This window comes from Scyliorhinus torazame, chromosome 1, assembly GCF_047496885.1.
Source record: "Scyliorhinus torazame isolate Kashiwa2021f chromosome 1, sScyTor2.1, whole genome shotgun sequence".
Taxonomy (NCBI): domain Eukaryota; kingdom Metazoa; phylum Chordata; class Chondrichthyes; order Carcharhiniformes; family Scyliorhinidae; genus Scyliorhinus; species Scyliorhinus torazame.
The window spans coordinates 362,058,068-362,074,719 of NC_092707.1; the positions used below are offsets into that span (position 1 = coordinate 362,058,068).

General features: G+C 43.1%; 2 protein-coding genes across 2 annotated transcripts in view; one reads left to right on the plus strand and one right to left on the minus strand.

Annotated features, from left to right (window-relative positions):
* Positions 1-4,366, minus strand: part of abcg8 (ATP-binding cassette, sub-family G (WHITE), member 8) — a 74,540-nt gene extending 70,174 nt beyond the window's left edge. The window contains exons 1-2 of the mRNA XM_072511008.1: positions 4,173-4,366; positions 3,932-4,042 (exon numbers count right to left, since the gene is read on the minus strand). Of these exons, the coding sequence (XP_072367109.1) occupies positions 3,932-4,042; positions 4,173-4,223 (162 nt within the window). The 5' untranslated portion in view covers positions 4,224-4,366. The remainder of the gene's footprint in view (positions 1-3,931; positions 4,043-4,172) is intronic.
* Positions 4,367-4,492: 126 nt separating this feature from the next.
* abcg5 (ATP-binding cassette, sub-family G (WHITE), member 5) overlaps positions 4,493-16,652 on the plus strand; it is a 37,688-nt gene continuing 25,528 nt past the window's right edge. Inside the window, exons 1-7 of the mRNA XM_072511021.1 lie at positions 4,493-4,800; positions 8,824-8,945; positions 9,673-9,809; positions 10,729-10,824; positions 12,507-12,639; positions 13,295-13,434; positions 15,999-16,128. Coding sequence (XP_072367122.1) covers positions 4,607-4,800; positions 8,824-8,945; positions 9,673-9,809; positions 10,729-10,824; positions 12,507-12,639; positions 13,295-13,434; positions 15,999-16,128 — 952 coding nt within the window. The 5' untranslated portion in view covers positions 4,493-4,606. The remainder of the gene's footprint in view (positions 4,801-8,823; positions 8,946-9,672; positions 9,810-10,728; positions 10,825-12,506; positions 12,640-13,294; positions 13,435-15,998; positions 16,129-16,652) is intronic.

Here is a 16,652-nt window from a genome sequence, read left to right on the forward strand (position 1 = left end):
GAGATGGAAGTGATGGTGGCGTTGGATGCGGAGAAGGCATTTGATCGGGTGGAGTGGAGTTATTTGATGGCGGTATTGAAGAAATTTGGGATTGGCTGCAGCTGCTATATAAGAAGCCGATGGAGAGTGTGCGCACAATAGGTAAGAACTCAGGGTATTTTTGCATTGCACCAGGGTATGAGGCAGGGATGCCCATGTCCCCCCTTCTGTTTGCCCTGGCTATACAGCCCTTGGATATTGCAATGAGGAGCTCGGGGTTGTGGAAAGGGATAGTATGGGGGGAGTGGAACATAGGGTGTCCTTATATGCAGGTGGGTTATTGCTGTATATTTTGGAACAGAGGTCTTTGGTGGGGAGCATAGTGGGGTTGCTCCAGAGATTTGGGACGTTTTCAGGGTCCAAAATGAATTTCGGGAAAACTGAGTATTTTGTGGTCTCCCCTCTGGGAGTGGGAGCAGTCGTGGGGGGTGGGGGGGTGGGGGGGGAGCTGCCATTTTGCCTGGCGCCGTTTCATTTTAGGTGGGTACAGGTGGGCCGGGGTGTGGGTAGGGCTTAGGAAGTTTAATTTCACTAGCTTGTTGGGGAGGGTGAAGGCTGACTTGTTGAGGTGGGACAATCTCCCTATGTCGCTGGCGGGCCGGGTGCAGGTAGTAAAGATGAATGTTTTGCCGCGATTCCTGTTCTTGTTTCAATGCCTGCCAGTTTCTTGGGGGGTGGGGTGGGGGGTGCAATTTGCACTAACATGTTTTAAAATACATGATTAGGAAAATAGTCATCAAAATGAAAAAGGTCACAGTGCATTGCATTGCAAAGTGTTTACAGACAAACCAGACTGATTTCAAAACCTCACACGTGTCCACTGTTCTTTGCTCACACCGCTCCAAGGGCAATTGTCTGAGGTTATCTTCCAGTTGAAGCATACTTGATGCAGTTTTATGTCATCAGGCAGTAAAATAAAATGAAAGTGAAAACTGACATTTATATACTATCTTTCCACATTATGTCCACAAAGCTTTAAAGATAATGAAGTACTTTTGAAGTGTAATCATTGTCATAGCTTTGCAGTAGGCATCTGTGAAATCTGAATTCATGGCAACAGGGGCTACTGGCACTGATGCCCACTAATAGAAACTACACTGTGCTTTCAGGCAGGCATATCTCTCACCGCTCAAAAATATCTCTCTTTATTATGTTCACAAGCCTCCGCTCTGGCCTGGGGTAAATCAAGAAAAATGCTACAGGACACTGCATCAGTTCCTTATTGAGCACTCTGGATGGGTTGAATGGCCTACTTCTGCTCCTACATCTTGTGGTCATATTAATGATATTCCATAAAACCTTTGTCAAGTCAAAGTAGCTTCTCCCATCAATCTCCGCCAACCACCTTTCCTATTTTTCTGGGTGGGAACGCTACAAGATAACTAAGCCTAGATTGATCCATTGATGTTTACTTCCAATATCCCACCACCAATTATTCACATCTAATTTTGTTTTAATGGGAATACAGGAATGTCTGACTGAGCATCCCACTGGAAACATTTTGGGGCTTTGGAGTTGATCAATAAATTAGAAGCAGATATACTCCAGACTGGTCATCTGCATTCTCCAATGCAGAGCTGGAGACCTTAGTTGTGCTGTTGGCTCTTGCATCACCTCACTTTCTGTCCAGTAACATAGGAGTAGGCACAGAGACTCAAGGGTTCTGAATACTGACAAAATGTTAAGAAACGACCAGCATGATAACCCGTTGTTGCAAAGGGCTGCACTTTATTTGATCACTGCTAAAGGTGTACTCACATTCAAGATCAGATTCAAAGTTGTACTGTCAACAGTGCATCAGTCAAAATTTGGGCAGATGGAATATAATGGGGGAAAATGTAACATTATCCATTTTGACAGAAAGAATAGAAAAGTAGAATATTATTTAAATGTTGAGAGACTACGGAATGGTGCGGTACAGAGGGATCTGGGTGTCCTTGCACATGAATCACTAAAGGTTAGCATGCAGGTAAAAGTAATTAGGAAAGTTAAAGGAATGTTGGCTTTTATTGCAAGGGGCATAGTGTATATTTTGGTCCTAATTTTGGCCACCGTATTTAAGGAGGGACATTCTTGCATTGGGAGCAGTTCAAAGACGTTCCATTAGGCTGAGTTCTGGGATGAAGAGTTTTGTCTTATGATGGAAGGTTTAGCAGGCCCGGGCCTATCCTCAATGGAGTTTAGAAGAATGAAAGATGATATTGTTGAAACATATAAGATTCTGAGGGGGCTTGATAGGGTAGATGCTGAGATTACATGAAAATTAATGGAGTGGTAAATAGCAAGGAGGAAAGCCTTAGATTACAGGATGAAGTTGATGGGTTGGACTAATGGGCAGACAGTGGCAATGGAATTTAACCCTGAAAAGTGTGAGGTGTTGCATTTTGGGAGGACTAACAAGGCAAAGGAATGTACAATGAAGTGCAGAGGGCCAGAGGAGCCTTGGGGTGCATGACCAAAGATTCCTGAAAGTAGCAGAACCCTTGAGTCTCTGTGCCTACTCCTATGTTACTGGACAGAAAGTGAGGTGATGGAAGTAGTAGATAAGGTGGTTAAGAAGGCATATGGGATACTTGCCTTTATTAGTCAAGGCATAGAATATCAGAGCAGTGAGGTTATAATGGAGCTGTATATTAACTTAGTCTGGGTTGGAGTGTTTCAGCTGACTGGTTTGCTGGGTTTTTTTTTTTGTAGAGCAAATAGTGCTGAGGGGGGAATCTCATCAAAGTGTCCAAAGTTATGAGATATAGATAGGGTAGATAGGAAGAAACTTTCCCCTTAGTAGAGGGATTAATTACCAGGGGGCTTAGATTTAAGATAAGGGGCAGGAGATTTAGAGGAAATTCTTGTTCACCCAGGGGGTAGTGGGAATCTGGAACTCACTGTCTGAAAGGGTGGTAGATGCACGAACCCTCACAACATTTTGGACGCAGTTGGATGAGCACTTGAAATCCCATAGCATACAAGTATTGGAAAATGGGATTAGAATGCCATGATGGGTTGAATGACCTCTATCTGTGCTGTAAAACTCTGAGCACGATTCTCCCAAAAGGGAACAATATCCCCTAGCGAATGCGTTAAGTCGCGTGTTTCCTGGCACTCGCAGTGAATAATGGGCCTGAACGGGAACGTGTTTTGTACAGTGGGGAAGCTCTGCTCACCGGAACTTCCCATTGCAGCAAGAGATCAGGAAACCATTTTTAAATGGCATCCCGATCTCCGAGGCCCCCGAAACAATCCCCTCTCCCCCCTCCCCCCAGCCCAAACACAGTATGGAAAGGACCCCCACCCTCAACTAACACCCACACCAGGCAACCCCAGCCCGATCGTGCACATGCAAAAAATGCTAGCATGGTACCTTGGCAGTGCCAAGACTGGCACCCAGATGGCACCACTCTGTCCAAAAGACAGGGGGCCTCCGATCCCCTGGGAGATCCTCACAAGTGGAACTCACCCAAGGTCTCTGAGGCAAAGGGGTTGAATCCCAAAGCCTCAAGTATCTTACGAATTAGTGAGTCCAGCTAATTCGTTGTGGGTGTTTGAACTCTTGCCCAGACAGCAGCACAAGGTACACAAGGCGGCTGAATTAGACAGATTTTTGATTAGTGGAGTCCAGGGTTATGGAGGACGAGTGAAAGTTAAGCCCGCATTGAGATAAGCCTTGACCAGGAGCGGGCTTGAGGGGCCGAATGGTCTACGGCTGCTGCTATTTCTCGTGTCCTAACAGAACTGAAATGATTTGGGCGCAAAAGGCGCGTTGCATCGTTACCAATCGTCAGTGGGCAGAAAATAAGCACAAACATTTGTCAGCTCTGGACTGTGAGGGGCCACCGAAGCCAACTGGAGAAGCCCGTCTCCGCCCGAGTGATCCAAACAAGAAGGTGTCACTCGCCTCATAATTGAGATCTCGCACTTGGATGATGTTGGGGTTGCCACTGTAGGTGAAGTAAAGGCTGCTTTCCTCCTCTAAGGTACAGAACAGCTGTTCGCTGAGCCGGCCCGGCTGATGTGAAAGGAGAGAGGGGGGAAAACAATGTTAAAAAGGGCGGCAAGGCACAAACTCACAATACCCTGTGCGGCGGTGACTGGAGTTCACAGTCAGTCTGCGCTCTCTCCCAGCGCTCAAAACTCACCTCCACACTTTTGGACAGGCTGCTGGGGCGGCGCCCCGACTGGTTGGACATTTGCTGTATGCTGAGAGAAGCGACTGTATAAAAATAAACAAATCAACCAACAGCGGCCAGGCTCAGACGGAGACCACAGGTACAGGTGAGCAAGTGCCCTGGCCACCGGTCTGTCCCTTGCAGGTTTTAAAGGAGCCGCTCAGCCCGCCCCTGTTACAAGGAGCACCGCCTCAAACCAGCGGTCCAAGGGTTGGCTGTGGCTTTAAAACACCAGCAGTTCATTCACCCCCGACACAGCCGAGCTGATAGGGTGTGAGGGGGCGGGGGAAGGAAGAAGGAGATGCGTTCTTGCGACCATTTAATTTAATGTAAATGTACATTTCGTTGCTTTAATTATTGTAAACATTGTTGGGGTGAGGGTTTGTGTGTGTGTGTGAACGCGTATGTGTGCTGGAGTGAGGGGCGACATGAGCTGCTTGGAAGAATCAAGCGGTGGGGTTGTGCCTCCAGGAGAGGAATTCGGCGACAGTGGCAGCGACGTGAGATGTGCCGGTCAGACAGCAGCACCCGCCGATTCCCCGGGAAGAGCAGAAGCGGCCTGCACCGTCTGTGTAAATCACCTCAACTACACCGTCAGGTAAACTCAACCCCTTCTCCTAACTTTTTACTTTGCAGGGACGGTGAGGGGTGGTGGGGGTCAATAAATAAATCAAAAAAACAAATCATGGCAAAAAAGTGAAGTCCTGCTTTTCAAAGTAAACCAAACACTATAAATGCTGCAAATTATATTTGAGGAGTAGATTTCTAAAAAAAATAAACAAGGTGATTGGAATTCTATTTAAAGAAAACTTGACTGATAAATCCTGGGACTTTTACAGATTTGCCCTCACTGGCAATACCAAAAGTAAATGTACCTTCTTATTTAGAAAGTATTAAGATACAGAACACTACACTTAATGCATTCTCACAAGTTTAAAACTCTTCCCAATAAATAATTTTCTTCTCAATCGGGTACAGTATATTGACATTTTTTTATATTACGAGTTAACAAATGGCTAACAGTTTTTGTAAATAATGTGCTTTTTAATAAGTATGTTTTTAATCGTATGGCATTGTTAACAATAAACTGACAATTACGTGTTCAAAGTGCTATTTGTGTTGGATATAATCTTTATTCTCTAAGAGTTCAATAAAGCCCAATAAGCAATTCATTTTCCAAAAACAGAAAGATAGATTGACATTTAGGTGTGAATGAACGAGGCCCTTCATGACCTCAGAACATTACAAAACATTTCACCACTAGTGAATCGCTTTATTAATACTGGTGGTAGAAGGGGAGTACTCTGAATGTTAACCCACCTGTTCCATACAGATGTGGATTTGCTTGCTGTCCATTTCCAACATCTTCTGATTTAATTTCAAATTTGCAGCATTTTCAGTTTCTTTAAATTTTTGTAGGAGTATAATGGATGCTGGCTGCAATTATCGGGATATTTGTGGTGAGGGCCGATACCTGAATGCACTATTTGCTTGATGCCACCAAAAAGAGAGAAAAAGTACATGCTGCTTCAGAAGTAATGAGTTGTTTTTGCATATTAGGTGACGTACAAAAAGTGTGTAATTGTATTGAGGATAGATCCCGCAGGGATTTTGCCCTGGTAGTTACTGACAATATGAAAGGATGTGGCCAAATGATGTTGATGTGCCAATGAAGAGCAAGACAGACATTTCCCAAAGTTTAATTCTGCACATAGCGCATAGAAGGAACACATTTATCTCCTGCCCGTTGCATTTCCAGGATAGAACTTCACAGCCATTGAATTACTCGAGTTGTTGGAATGTGAACAAATGCTGGAAACCTGACTTTGAAATAGAACATGCTGGACTTGTAGCATGTTAGCACCTGAAGGAGAAAAACGGATTAATATTTCTGGGGTAATGTTTCATCAGAACTGGAATGGGCAAGGGCAGCATGGTGGTGCAGTGGTTAGCACTGCTGCCTCACAGCGCTGAGGACCTGGGTTCAATCCTGGCCCCGGGTCACTGTCGGTGTAAAATTTGCACATTCTCCCATGAGTTTGTGCGTCTCACCCCCACAACCCAGAGGTATGCAGGGTAGGTGGATTGGGCACGTTAGATTACCCCTTAATTAGAAAAATGAAAAAAAAAAAGAACTGGAATGGTCGAGCTGTCCAAATCACATTTAATAAAGTATTGTTATTTGATTTAAAGGACCATTTAGAGTGTTTCATTAAAGGACTTATTTAACAATTATTTGATGACATACCATATTTAAAGGTACTTTAGAGTTGGTGTTAGAAAAACATATAAAACCAGAAATTAGGATAGATGACAAGCTTCATCATAAAGATGTTTTTGAGATGCGTTTTAAAGGAGAGGGAAGAAGCGATGTTTAGTGACTGAATTTCAAAGATAGCTGAAAATTATGTCAATAATGACAACGGGGGAAAAATGGGAAAATGTACAAAAGGCTAGAGTCCGAGGAATGGATGTTCACTTTGTTTCGCACTAGATGTGATTGCAGCGATAAGGTGGGGGCAAGAACTAACAAATGTAGGTCAACAAAGATTGGTAAGCAGGACTTGGTATAGGACAGCATATGTACACCTGAGATTTAGCCAAGTGGGAGTTATAGAGCGTGAAGGATGAAAAGCCAACAAGAAGACCATTATATTTATTCATTCACAGGATGTGGATGTTGCTGGCTAGGCTAGCGCTCAGGCCCTTAATTGCCATTGAGAACATTGGCGTAATCAAGACTGGAGATGACAGAAGGATGTGCAGAATCAGGTTATCTGTGGCATAGGGGTTGTGGTAGGGTAGAGTTAGGCATTATTGCAGAGGTGGAAGTAAATGGTCTCTGATGGAATGGATAGTTCAGAAACTCTACTTAGGGTTGAGTAGGATGTTGAGGTTACAAATAGTTTATCCTGAAATAGTGATGGGGGAGAAGGGAATGGATCTACAGAAAGGAAGCAGAGTTTATTGCAAGGCTAAAGGTGAAAGTGCCAGTCTTTCCACTATTGTATTGAAGTAACTTGTTGCTACACAGGTTTCGCCACCCAGTAAAAATTCTGAATTGGGATGGAGGCATCTATAACATCTGCGCATTATTTCATACTTTTGTACCTTCTTATTGATGCTGGGTATTGTTGTGCCTATTGGGAAGCTTCACCTGAAGTTTTAAATCCAGGTTCCTGAGAGTGTCCCTAAGGGACAGATTTTTCTCCCTACATTGTTGACAATGAAAACAAAATCACACTGGTTAACATCGACTATTTTTCACTTATGGTTATTTTGATGATGATCCAGATAATACTTTGAGAATAATGGTGAGGCTATAAGTGCTCGCCATTGACATGAAGTAAGACTGACAGCAGGTTCTAAAGTCTGCACGTAGGCAGTTAAATGTGGAAATCCAGAATTTGCTGTCGCCCTGTTTCCCCACAGGCTATGCTAAACGTGTATCTCACCAATAGACCTGGTATTAAAATCAATGTATCGGCAAGTAGTTACCCAGTGGATTCCTACTAAATAAAGAAGAAAAAGTTGGGGCTGGGACATAATTTATTATTACTGCCAAACACCCTCTCCGGCCCTGAAAGACACTGCAAGTCTCAGTGAGGATTCTTAAATCTTCTAGGTTGAAGAGCCATGCCATTGCTTGCCCTGCGCTCACTTACTACAGATCCCACTTTGCGGTTGTACCACTGGATTAGATGCCCAATGACAGCCAGTTGAAACTTAAAGTCTGGGAAAGGTCTCTGGGCAGCTGTCAGCACGATGAGCACGGAGTGTCATTCCTTCACCACTGACTGCAAACTTTGGGCTATAGAATTAGCATAGGTTTACGCAGTTAACCACTGGATTTCTTAATTTGTCGTCAGCAGTGAATTGCCATGAGAAAATGCAGCTGGTATAGAAATAGCATGAATGTTAACTGCAAAAGCTGTCATAATGATTCCATGCTGGACAATTCCATCAAAATGTTCTGCAAATTTTATCACATCTTTTGGAAATAAATAAGTGGATATTAGGTTCATTTTAAGTCCTCGTTAATTTATCCAGTTCCTATTGGTTATGGGACCAAATTCGGTACTAAATTGGTAATTTTACTTAGAGTGAATGGTGGGAAATGGAAAAATCTCTCATTGGTGCAATTTGAGGTCAGAGCGTAGACGAGGGTGCTTTACTTTGCAGCTAAATTTGTGTCCCTGACTTGGAATGCCAGAACTGGGTGCTTATGTTCAACACACCCACTCTCCAGTGCTAAATTCCTCATGTTAATGAGCACAAAATTGACAAAATAAGGTGATCAATAAGTAATTGAGCATTGTATTTCCTCTTGAAAATTGTTAAAATTATATATGCCTTAATAAAATATTTTTTTTAAAAAGGGGGGGGGGGAGTAAGTAATTGAGCAAACCACACAATCAGGGACCAGTAATGATTGAAACTGCATCTATAATTAGCCGCTCACCCAAATTCCTATCGTCTTTTAGTGGGGGGGGGGGGGGGGGGGGGGAGAAATATGCAAACATATTCAAAAATAATGCAAATGATGAGTTTGGAAAATTTTAACAGCTTTGTGACCCCCCTCACCATTCACTGCTTTATGTTTAAAATGATGTTCTTTCAGTGAGAGAGTTGGACCTTGGTGGGATGTTCAATCGTACCATAAAAAGTGGACAAGACATATCCTGAAAGATGTCTCGTTTTATGTGGAAAGTGGCCAACTCATGGGAATTTTAGGAAATTCTGGTAATTAATGCAAATAGTTTGTTTTGTTCTTCAGATTTATGTTTAAATTTGCTTTTTATTTCCAATTTATTTCCTTGGTAGTGTCCCTTTAAATAGTTGTTCTGAATAGACCGATGCGGGTCACCATTATGCCCGCTCACTGTCATTAGTTGGGCAGTCGGCTAATGCCATGGCTGGGTTAAAAAGCCAAAGACAAATGCGTTGCAGAAACCTCTACTTCTCCATATGCTACAAGGTTCTCCCGTTATTAATGCGTTGCAAAGCCAAAACTCCCCTCAATGTCTCCAATAGCTGGTACTTTGTTAGGAGTTGACCTCTTATGGGTAAATTTAATTCACAACATATTACTAATTAACCCAATGTTGTCATCCATAATTTCAAGCACCCACAGAGGGCAGTGAGTTTTATTTCCAGTAGGTCTTTTCCATCATACAGTATTCTTCTAGACCAAGTGTGAGTAACTGTCAGCGCTAATCTGTAACATTTAAAATAATCCATCGCCACATAGCTGAGATCAGCTAACGCAGCGTAGATTGTGCAGTTAAGCTGAACCTTCCTGGTCTGGTAGCCAGGAATGCCACCAGGCACGTCTACCGTAATCAGAGCTTGGACAACCTAATGTAAGGTGCAAAAAGGTTTTAATTATTTTACTGTTTATACTGTATACATAAAAAAATGATGTTTTGTTCTAATGTTGTAGCGCCACGATTATGATATTATGTTTTAGGATCCGGAAAAACCACTTTGCTGGATGCAATTGCGGGAAGATTATGTAAGCAAACAAACCTACTGGGTGATATATATGTGAATGGGTGCAAACTTAAAAAGGAAGAATTTCATGACTGCTTTTCATATGTCCTACAGGTAATAATAGTGCAGCAATTCACTTAAATTGTAACTTGTAACAATATGCATTCTTCTGAACACTGATTTAGCTAAAGAAAACTTGCAACACTGCAAATGTTTTTAAGTATAGAACTGATTTTGTTTTCAATTTACATAGGGCTACATAGGATTTATGGCACAGCAACAGGCCATTTGAGTCAGCCAGTCCATGTCAGTGGACTCGAGTGCAAAATAAAGAAACCACCTTCCGTTAGCCAGCTTTTAAGAAGATTATTTCAAAAGTGACATTGATGTAGTCTTCTCATATTCCTGAAAAAATGTTGAACTATTCTGGAATGCTGGTTTCATGACACATTTAAAAAGTGGGCAAGAATGGGACTAATGCCACAAAGTGCTAAAAACATAGTGCAGATACCTGTGATGTTGAATCAGTTGATAACATTCAGAGCAAAATATAGGATTCAGCAGCATTTGTGGCAATTTTCAATAAAGCAGAAAAATTAATCAATAGCTGTTGCGGTTTATTGTCCAGAAACTCATAATGGAGAATGTATATGTGTGGACGCCTAATGAGACTTGGGCTATTGTGATATTTTGAAGTCGAAGAGCTTATTGGTGCCCAAACTCCAAATCAGCACATAACATCGGGGCTCGCACTTCTTGGGCAAGATACTAGAATGAATGCTGCCACGTGCACTATCCCGTCACCCTCCTCCAGCCATCTCTCTGTCCCTCTCCTGCACCGCCCATCCGCCTCATCCCACCCCATCTACACATATATACGCACACAAATAGAAATCATTCCTCAAGGAAAGGGGAAATCCACCTGCGGTGAAAGGGTTTACTAAAGAATTATGAAACAGACAGTGAATTAGACAGCAATGCCATATTTAATTTCCAAGGTGAACTCACTTTACTCATTCTTTTTCTTCTGCAGAGTGACAATTTACTCAGCTACCTCACAGTGGAAGAAACACTGACTTACACGGCCCTGCTAGCATTACGTGGATGTTCTAATGCCATCAAAGAGAAGGTACCCTTTGTTTACCAGATGGAAAGTATTACACCCTCATCGTAGTGAGGCTGTTGTAGACAGCAGACCACCGCAAATTTGGAAATACCTTGAGATGGGGGTGGGGGGGCAACTGGTTTGAGCCCCAGCTGACCCTGCATCACCTGGCTCTGCCTGCCCTCGTGGCTCCCCGGTGCCTGCACCATTGTGTCAGTGCCCTTGGTGATGCCTCTCAGTGAATGGAACATGCTCTGCAGCACCTCGGCAATGCCCACCTGCGACTGGGACAAGCTCCGCAGCGCCTCATCCATTTCCATCTGAGAGCGGGACATGTCACGCAGCACTTCATCAAGGTCAGCCTGGCACTGGGTCACATACCCCAGTGAGTTGGACATTCTGCCAAGATCCTCAGCCATGGCTGTCACCGACTGCGTGACGCCTTGGACACCTTCACCAATGGTGCTGGGGTCATGCACCGAGCTTTCCACTGCGGTCGCCATTCTAGCAGTGTTGGACTCAGTGCCACGCATTGCCAGCGACATCTCCTGCGCTCGCAGCCTCTGGGACTCCTCCAATCAGCTATGGATCTGCTGCAGTGTCGCTGACATCTCCCTCTGAATGTCCTGACCGCACCCTAACATCTCCATCAGCTCCGGGATACCTCTTCCATAGGTTCAGCTAGAGGCTGGGACCCAGCTGAGTCCTGGGATCCAGCAGACCTACAACTGCCCCTTGCCACCCAGCTTCAAAGAAGCAGTCTTCCGGGTCAGTGGACATGAGACTGGCTCGCTTTTTGTTTTCGTATAGGACCACCCCCCATGCGGTGACTGGGGTAGATCTTGCAGAACTCCTTATGGGCCGGAGACTTCGCACCCGCCTTAGTATGGTTTTCCCGGACACTGGCGCAAAAGTACGCCGCACACAAGAACGGCAGGGACAGGGTTTTTCTCGGCATCGGCCGATTCGGCAGTTTGCGCCCGGTGACCCAGTGTTTGTTCGCAATTTTGCTGGTGGTGCCCAGTGGGTCCCTGGCGTAATCTTTCGCCAAACGGGCCCTATATCTTACCAGGTGCAAGCCCAGGGTCGTCTCCAGCGCAAACATGTAGACCACGTTCAGTCCAGAAGACTATCCCTTCCAAAGACTCCCCGCCCCTGGAGCTCATTTCTACAGCCACAGAGACCAGAGACAATGGAAAGTAGTCCTCACAATCTTCCTCTGGTGCCTCACTCAAAGCCTGCGCAGGTCGTTGCAGAACCCCGTGGAGATAGAGACGCCGAGATGACAGAGGCAGCAGTCTCTGACTCCGAGATGGAGACACAGGACGCATCAGAGGGGGAATTCTCGTGCCCACGGGCCGTGGATGTACAACTGTTACGCCGTTCATCACGGAAGCGCCGATCTCCGTCTCGTTACACGTCGCCCGATCCAGCGCCTTGTGCAAATGGTGTCCGGCCTGTATATATGTATTTATATATATGTATGTTATTGTAAATAAATGTTATTTCTTTGTATCCTTGAAACTCGTGCTGGATTCTTCGTGGCCCTCACAAAAGAGATCATGCTTCAGTGCTATGCTGTTTGATGATTTCAAACTTCAATTTACCCGTTTATCTGGTAAATATATTATAAGACTAAGGTTGACAATACAATTGAAACACAATGAAAAATGCATTAAATGGGTCTTGTATACCTGTGTCTACAGGTGAAGTCTGTCATGTTGGAGCTCAGTTTGAGTCATGTGGCCAATCACATGATTGGAGGCCGCGTCTTCCGGGGGATTTCTGGTGGTGAAAGACGTCGGGTCTCTATAGCAGCACAGCTCCTTCAAGATCCCAGTAAGACAATGATTAATTATAATTTTAATCCAATTTTGCTTTAATGAATTCTAATTGTATCCCATTCGGGAATGACTTGAATTTCCTGATCTCAAGCTGTCCAATTGAGACGGATTATATAGAAAATAATGAGTACCAGGTTTAACTACAAGCAGTCAGCTAATAGAATGGTTTATATGGTAGTTATGCAAAGACTACAGGGATGTGATTACAAAGTGGTAATTTACTTGCGGATTGTGAATTCAAATATGATGGGAGGATGGTTCGTTTTTCGGCTAAACCCACAATGTTTGGTCACCGCTTGAACCTAATTCTGCATTTAAATGTGATTAATACTTGATTGTTTGATTTGTTTCCTTTTTTACTAATTTAGCAATTATAATTCAAAATCAGCAACAAAAGTTTGTTGTTTGAAGTTTTTGTATCATTCATAAGTGATTAAAAAAAATATGCTATGATTTTTATTTAAAATAGTAGTGCTATGTTGACAAGAGGATACTAACGTTTCTCTGGAATGCAATTTTTCAAATTGAAAGTTTTTGGTAAAAGGCCAAGTTCAATTGTGCAATATGATTACCATTGTACATGACTTGGATATTCTATGTACAGTTTAGCTTAGATTTCATTAAATGCCATTCTGTTTTGTTTTAATCAGAAGTAATTTTACTCGATGAACCAACCACAGGCCTGGACAGTATGACATCCAACCAGATTATTCTCCTGCTTTCTGGACTAGCTCACAAAAATAGAATCGTCATCTTAACAATTCACCAACCTAGATCAGAACTTTTCAAGGTGAGCATGATGTGAGTGTAGTTGATTAAGCTTTGTCAAATTAAGGGCTTTGAAGGGTGAATGTGATCATACTACAAATGTATTACCTATTTGCTTCGGTAGAATAGTGCCTCAATGTACTCTGAGATATTGTGGGGAAAGTGTCTCTAGGAGCTTTGTGTAGCAAAAGCCTAAACTTGCAGTTTAGAAAAACAGTTTTGTGGCAGCTAAAGAGAATCTCTTACAACTGAAAGACCCAATGCCAGACCAAATGCAATAATGCTAACCCCACCAACTCAAGAAAACCCTTATCAGGAAAGTTGCTTTTGTTCAAACATAAGTCGATGTAAATCGACTATTGTTTAAAAAAAAAAAAAATTTAGAGTAACCAATTATATTTTTTCCAATTAAGAGGAAATTTAGCATGGCCAATCCACCTATCTGCAAATCTTCGGGTTGTAGAAGTGAGACCCACGCAGACACGGGGAGAATATGCAAACTCCACACGGACAGTGACCCGGGATCGAACCAGGGACCTTGGTGCCGTGAGGCAGCGGTGCTAACCCCTGCGCCATCGTGCCACCCAGATCGGACCTGATGGGTGGTTTCTTTAATCTCGAACAAGTCATTCAAAGCTACATTTACTCCTGCAGTTTAGTTTACCTATGGTTAAGAGCCAGAGTGTGCTGATCAAAGATCCTTCAATCTTCATGCATCCCTCTCCCCATTTAATGATCTTCTCCCTTCCAAATTCAGACTGAAAAACAATCCCATAAAGAAGGAAAATCGGTCCCATGCTTCTGCATCTGGTAGTTCTGCAATAATGGCCATCAAGAAGTAAGCTCTGTACATTGGCTTCCAAGGTTAACATTGCTCAAATTGTCTTCCTGATGTGAATACTCAGATTTCCATAGACCAAGGATCCCATTGCTGGGATACAGAAATATATTTTACAATGTAAATGCAGGAAGCCCATGCTGTTGTCCTACCACTGAACTGCAAAAGCATCAAATATAAAAGCACTTTAGTTGTAAATGGAGATCTGACGACAACAACAAGACTCATGACAAACTAGATCTCCAGTACTACTGGGTCTCTGGACTATGAAAACGCCATCAATTGCTTTCCATCTCCATCAAAATAAATCATTCTGGTAACATAATCAGGTATCAGAAAGCTACATAAGCAGATAAAAATAACATTGACTTGACCATGCTTCAATGTTTAATCAACTGGGCACTCAGATAATTATTTTTCCTCCGTTTAGATGAATATTCTGGTAGTAAAATATTACTCTGTTTCTTAACAATTTAAATGATAGGAGTTAAGTCAGATTAAATGAACTTCAATCTATTCCCTAAGTTATGTTAATCTTTTAAAAAAAATAATTATATTGTCACAAGTAGGCTCACATTAACACTGTAATGAAATTAATGTGAAAAGCCTAGTTGCCACCTCCGGCGCCTGTTCTGGTACACTGAGGGAGAATTCTGAATGTCCAAATTACCTAACAGCACGTCTTTTGGGACTTGTGGGAGGAATCGGAGCACCTGGAGGAAACCCACGCAGACACAGGGAGAATGTGCAGACTCTACACACAGTGACCCAAGTTGGGAATTGAACTTGGGACCCTGGCTCTGTGAAGCTACAGTGCTATTGGATATGTTTTTACTTATTGTGGATTCAACATGTATTGTCATATTTATTTATATTTTATACAAAGGTTGGATGGAGGAAAATTTATAAATCATTCAATAATTGCAACGCTGCAGCTGTTTATACGATTAGTGTATGTTGTGTCTTTCACAATAAATAGTGGGATATTTATCTCTTTAAAAATGATGACTGCTGTTTTGTAGGAGGAGGTTAGGTGCTTAAACAATTGGTAACAACTTTAATGTGTTCCCAGAATTTTCAATTTAAAATGATGCCCCCAGAAGTTAAATAAACATTTTCTCAGACGTTACCTACCTGATAGCAATTACTTATATTTGTGTGATTAGCAAACGTGTTGCCCGAAGATGCAGCAGGCTTTGAAAACTCCTGAGACTTAAGAGCCCTCTTGTGAGATTACGAGAGAGGTTTACTTTATGCATGGGTTTTAAACTCATTAAATAAAAAATGAAGGCCCAGACTGACAGAAAGCAAAATCCACAAGTGTAAATTCCAGGGGGTGTAGTAGGTATTATACATTATATAAATATATATTGTGTATATTAATGACATTTCTATTGCCAGTCTGAGTATCAGAAAAACACAACTTACTTGTTCCTTATTTGGCACGGGACTTTTAAAAATTGTTTCCACACCAACCTTACAATGTCCTAACTGACTTTCCAAATACTTGTGTAGATGAAATGCTAAAAGCTATATTAAGTATATCGAAAATAGACATCTTTTCATGAAGAGTATGAAAGAGTAAACACGAATAGTGGAGGTCTGAAATTAAAAGTAAAAAAATATTCACAATGCTCAACTGCTCAGTTACGATCTAGAAGAAAAAGATAGTTTCCTTCCATTTTCTCTGCTTTTTGGGGGAGGTTTTAGACATCACGTTTAATTTTCTCTTGTGCACATTTCTCAAGTTGTTTGACAGAATTGGCATAATGACCTGCGGGGAGTTGGTATTTTGTGGTGGAACTGAAGAAATGGTAGAATTTTTCAGCGGCTGTGGCTATCAGTGTCCTGAATACTGCAACCCATTTGATTTATATGGTAGGTAATCTTTCTTGTATCTGATTCTTAGAAAAAGAGAAAGAAGCAGTTGAGACTACTCCGTTGGATATTTTTAAGGCAAAGGTAGATAAGGGGCTGGATTCTCCAATAATGGGGCTATGTCCCCACGCCAGCGTGGGACATGATGGACTCACACAGCGGAGCTGCATCAAAAATGTAGGACCCTCGAGATTGCGCGCGCCCGCGGGTCTGTGCCACCTGATCGTTCCCCTGACCGTCCATGAGGCCCCCCCCCCCCGGCGAACGATCCCCCCTGCCCCCCACCAGGGCAGCCGCGACCCAACGCTCTCGATGGCCGATAGGTGGTTAGAACCATGCCGTCGGGAACTCGGCCGGGTTCGCGGGGAGAATCGCAGGGGGGGCCTCCGTCAATGGCCCCCTACCCGCGCAGCGTAGTTTGCGCGCGAGAGACTCCTGAACGATTCTCCGGAGTCTGGAGACCGGAGAGTCGCGGGAGCGGCGCTGGTCCGAATTTCCGGTTTGACGACCAATCTCCGCCCCTG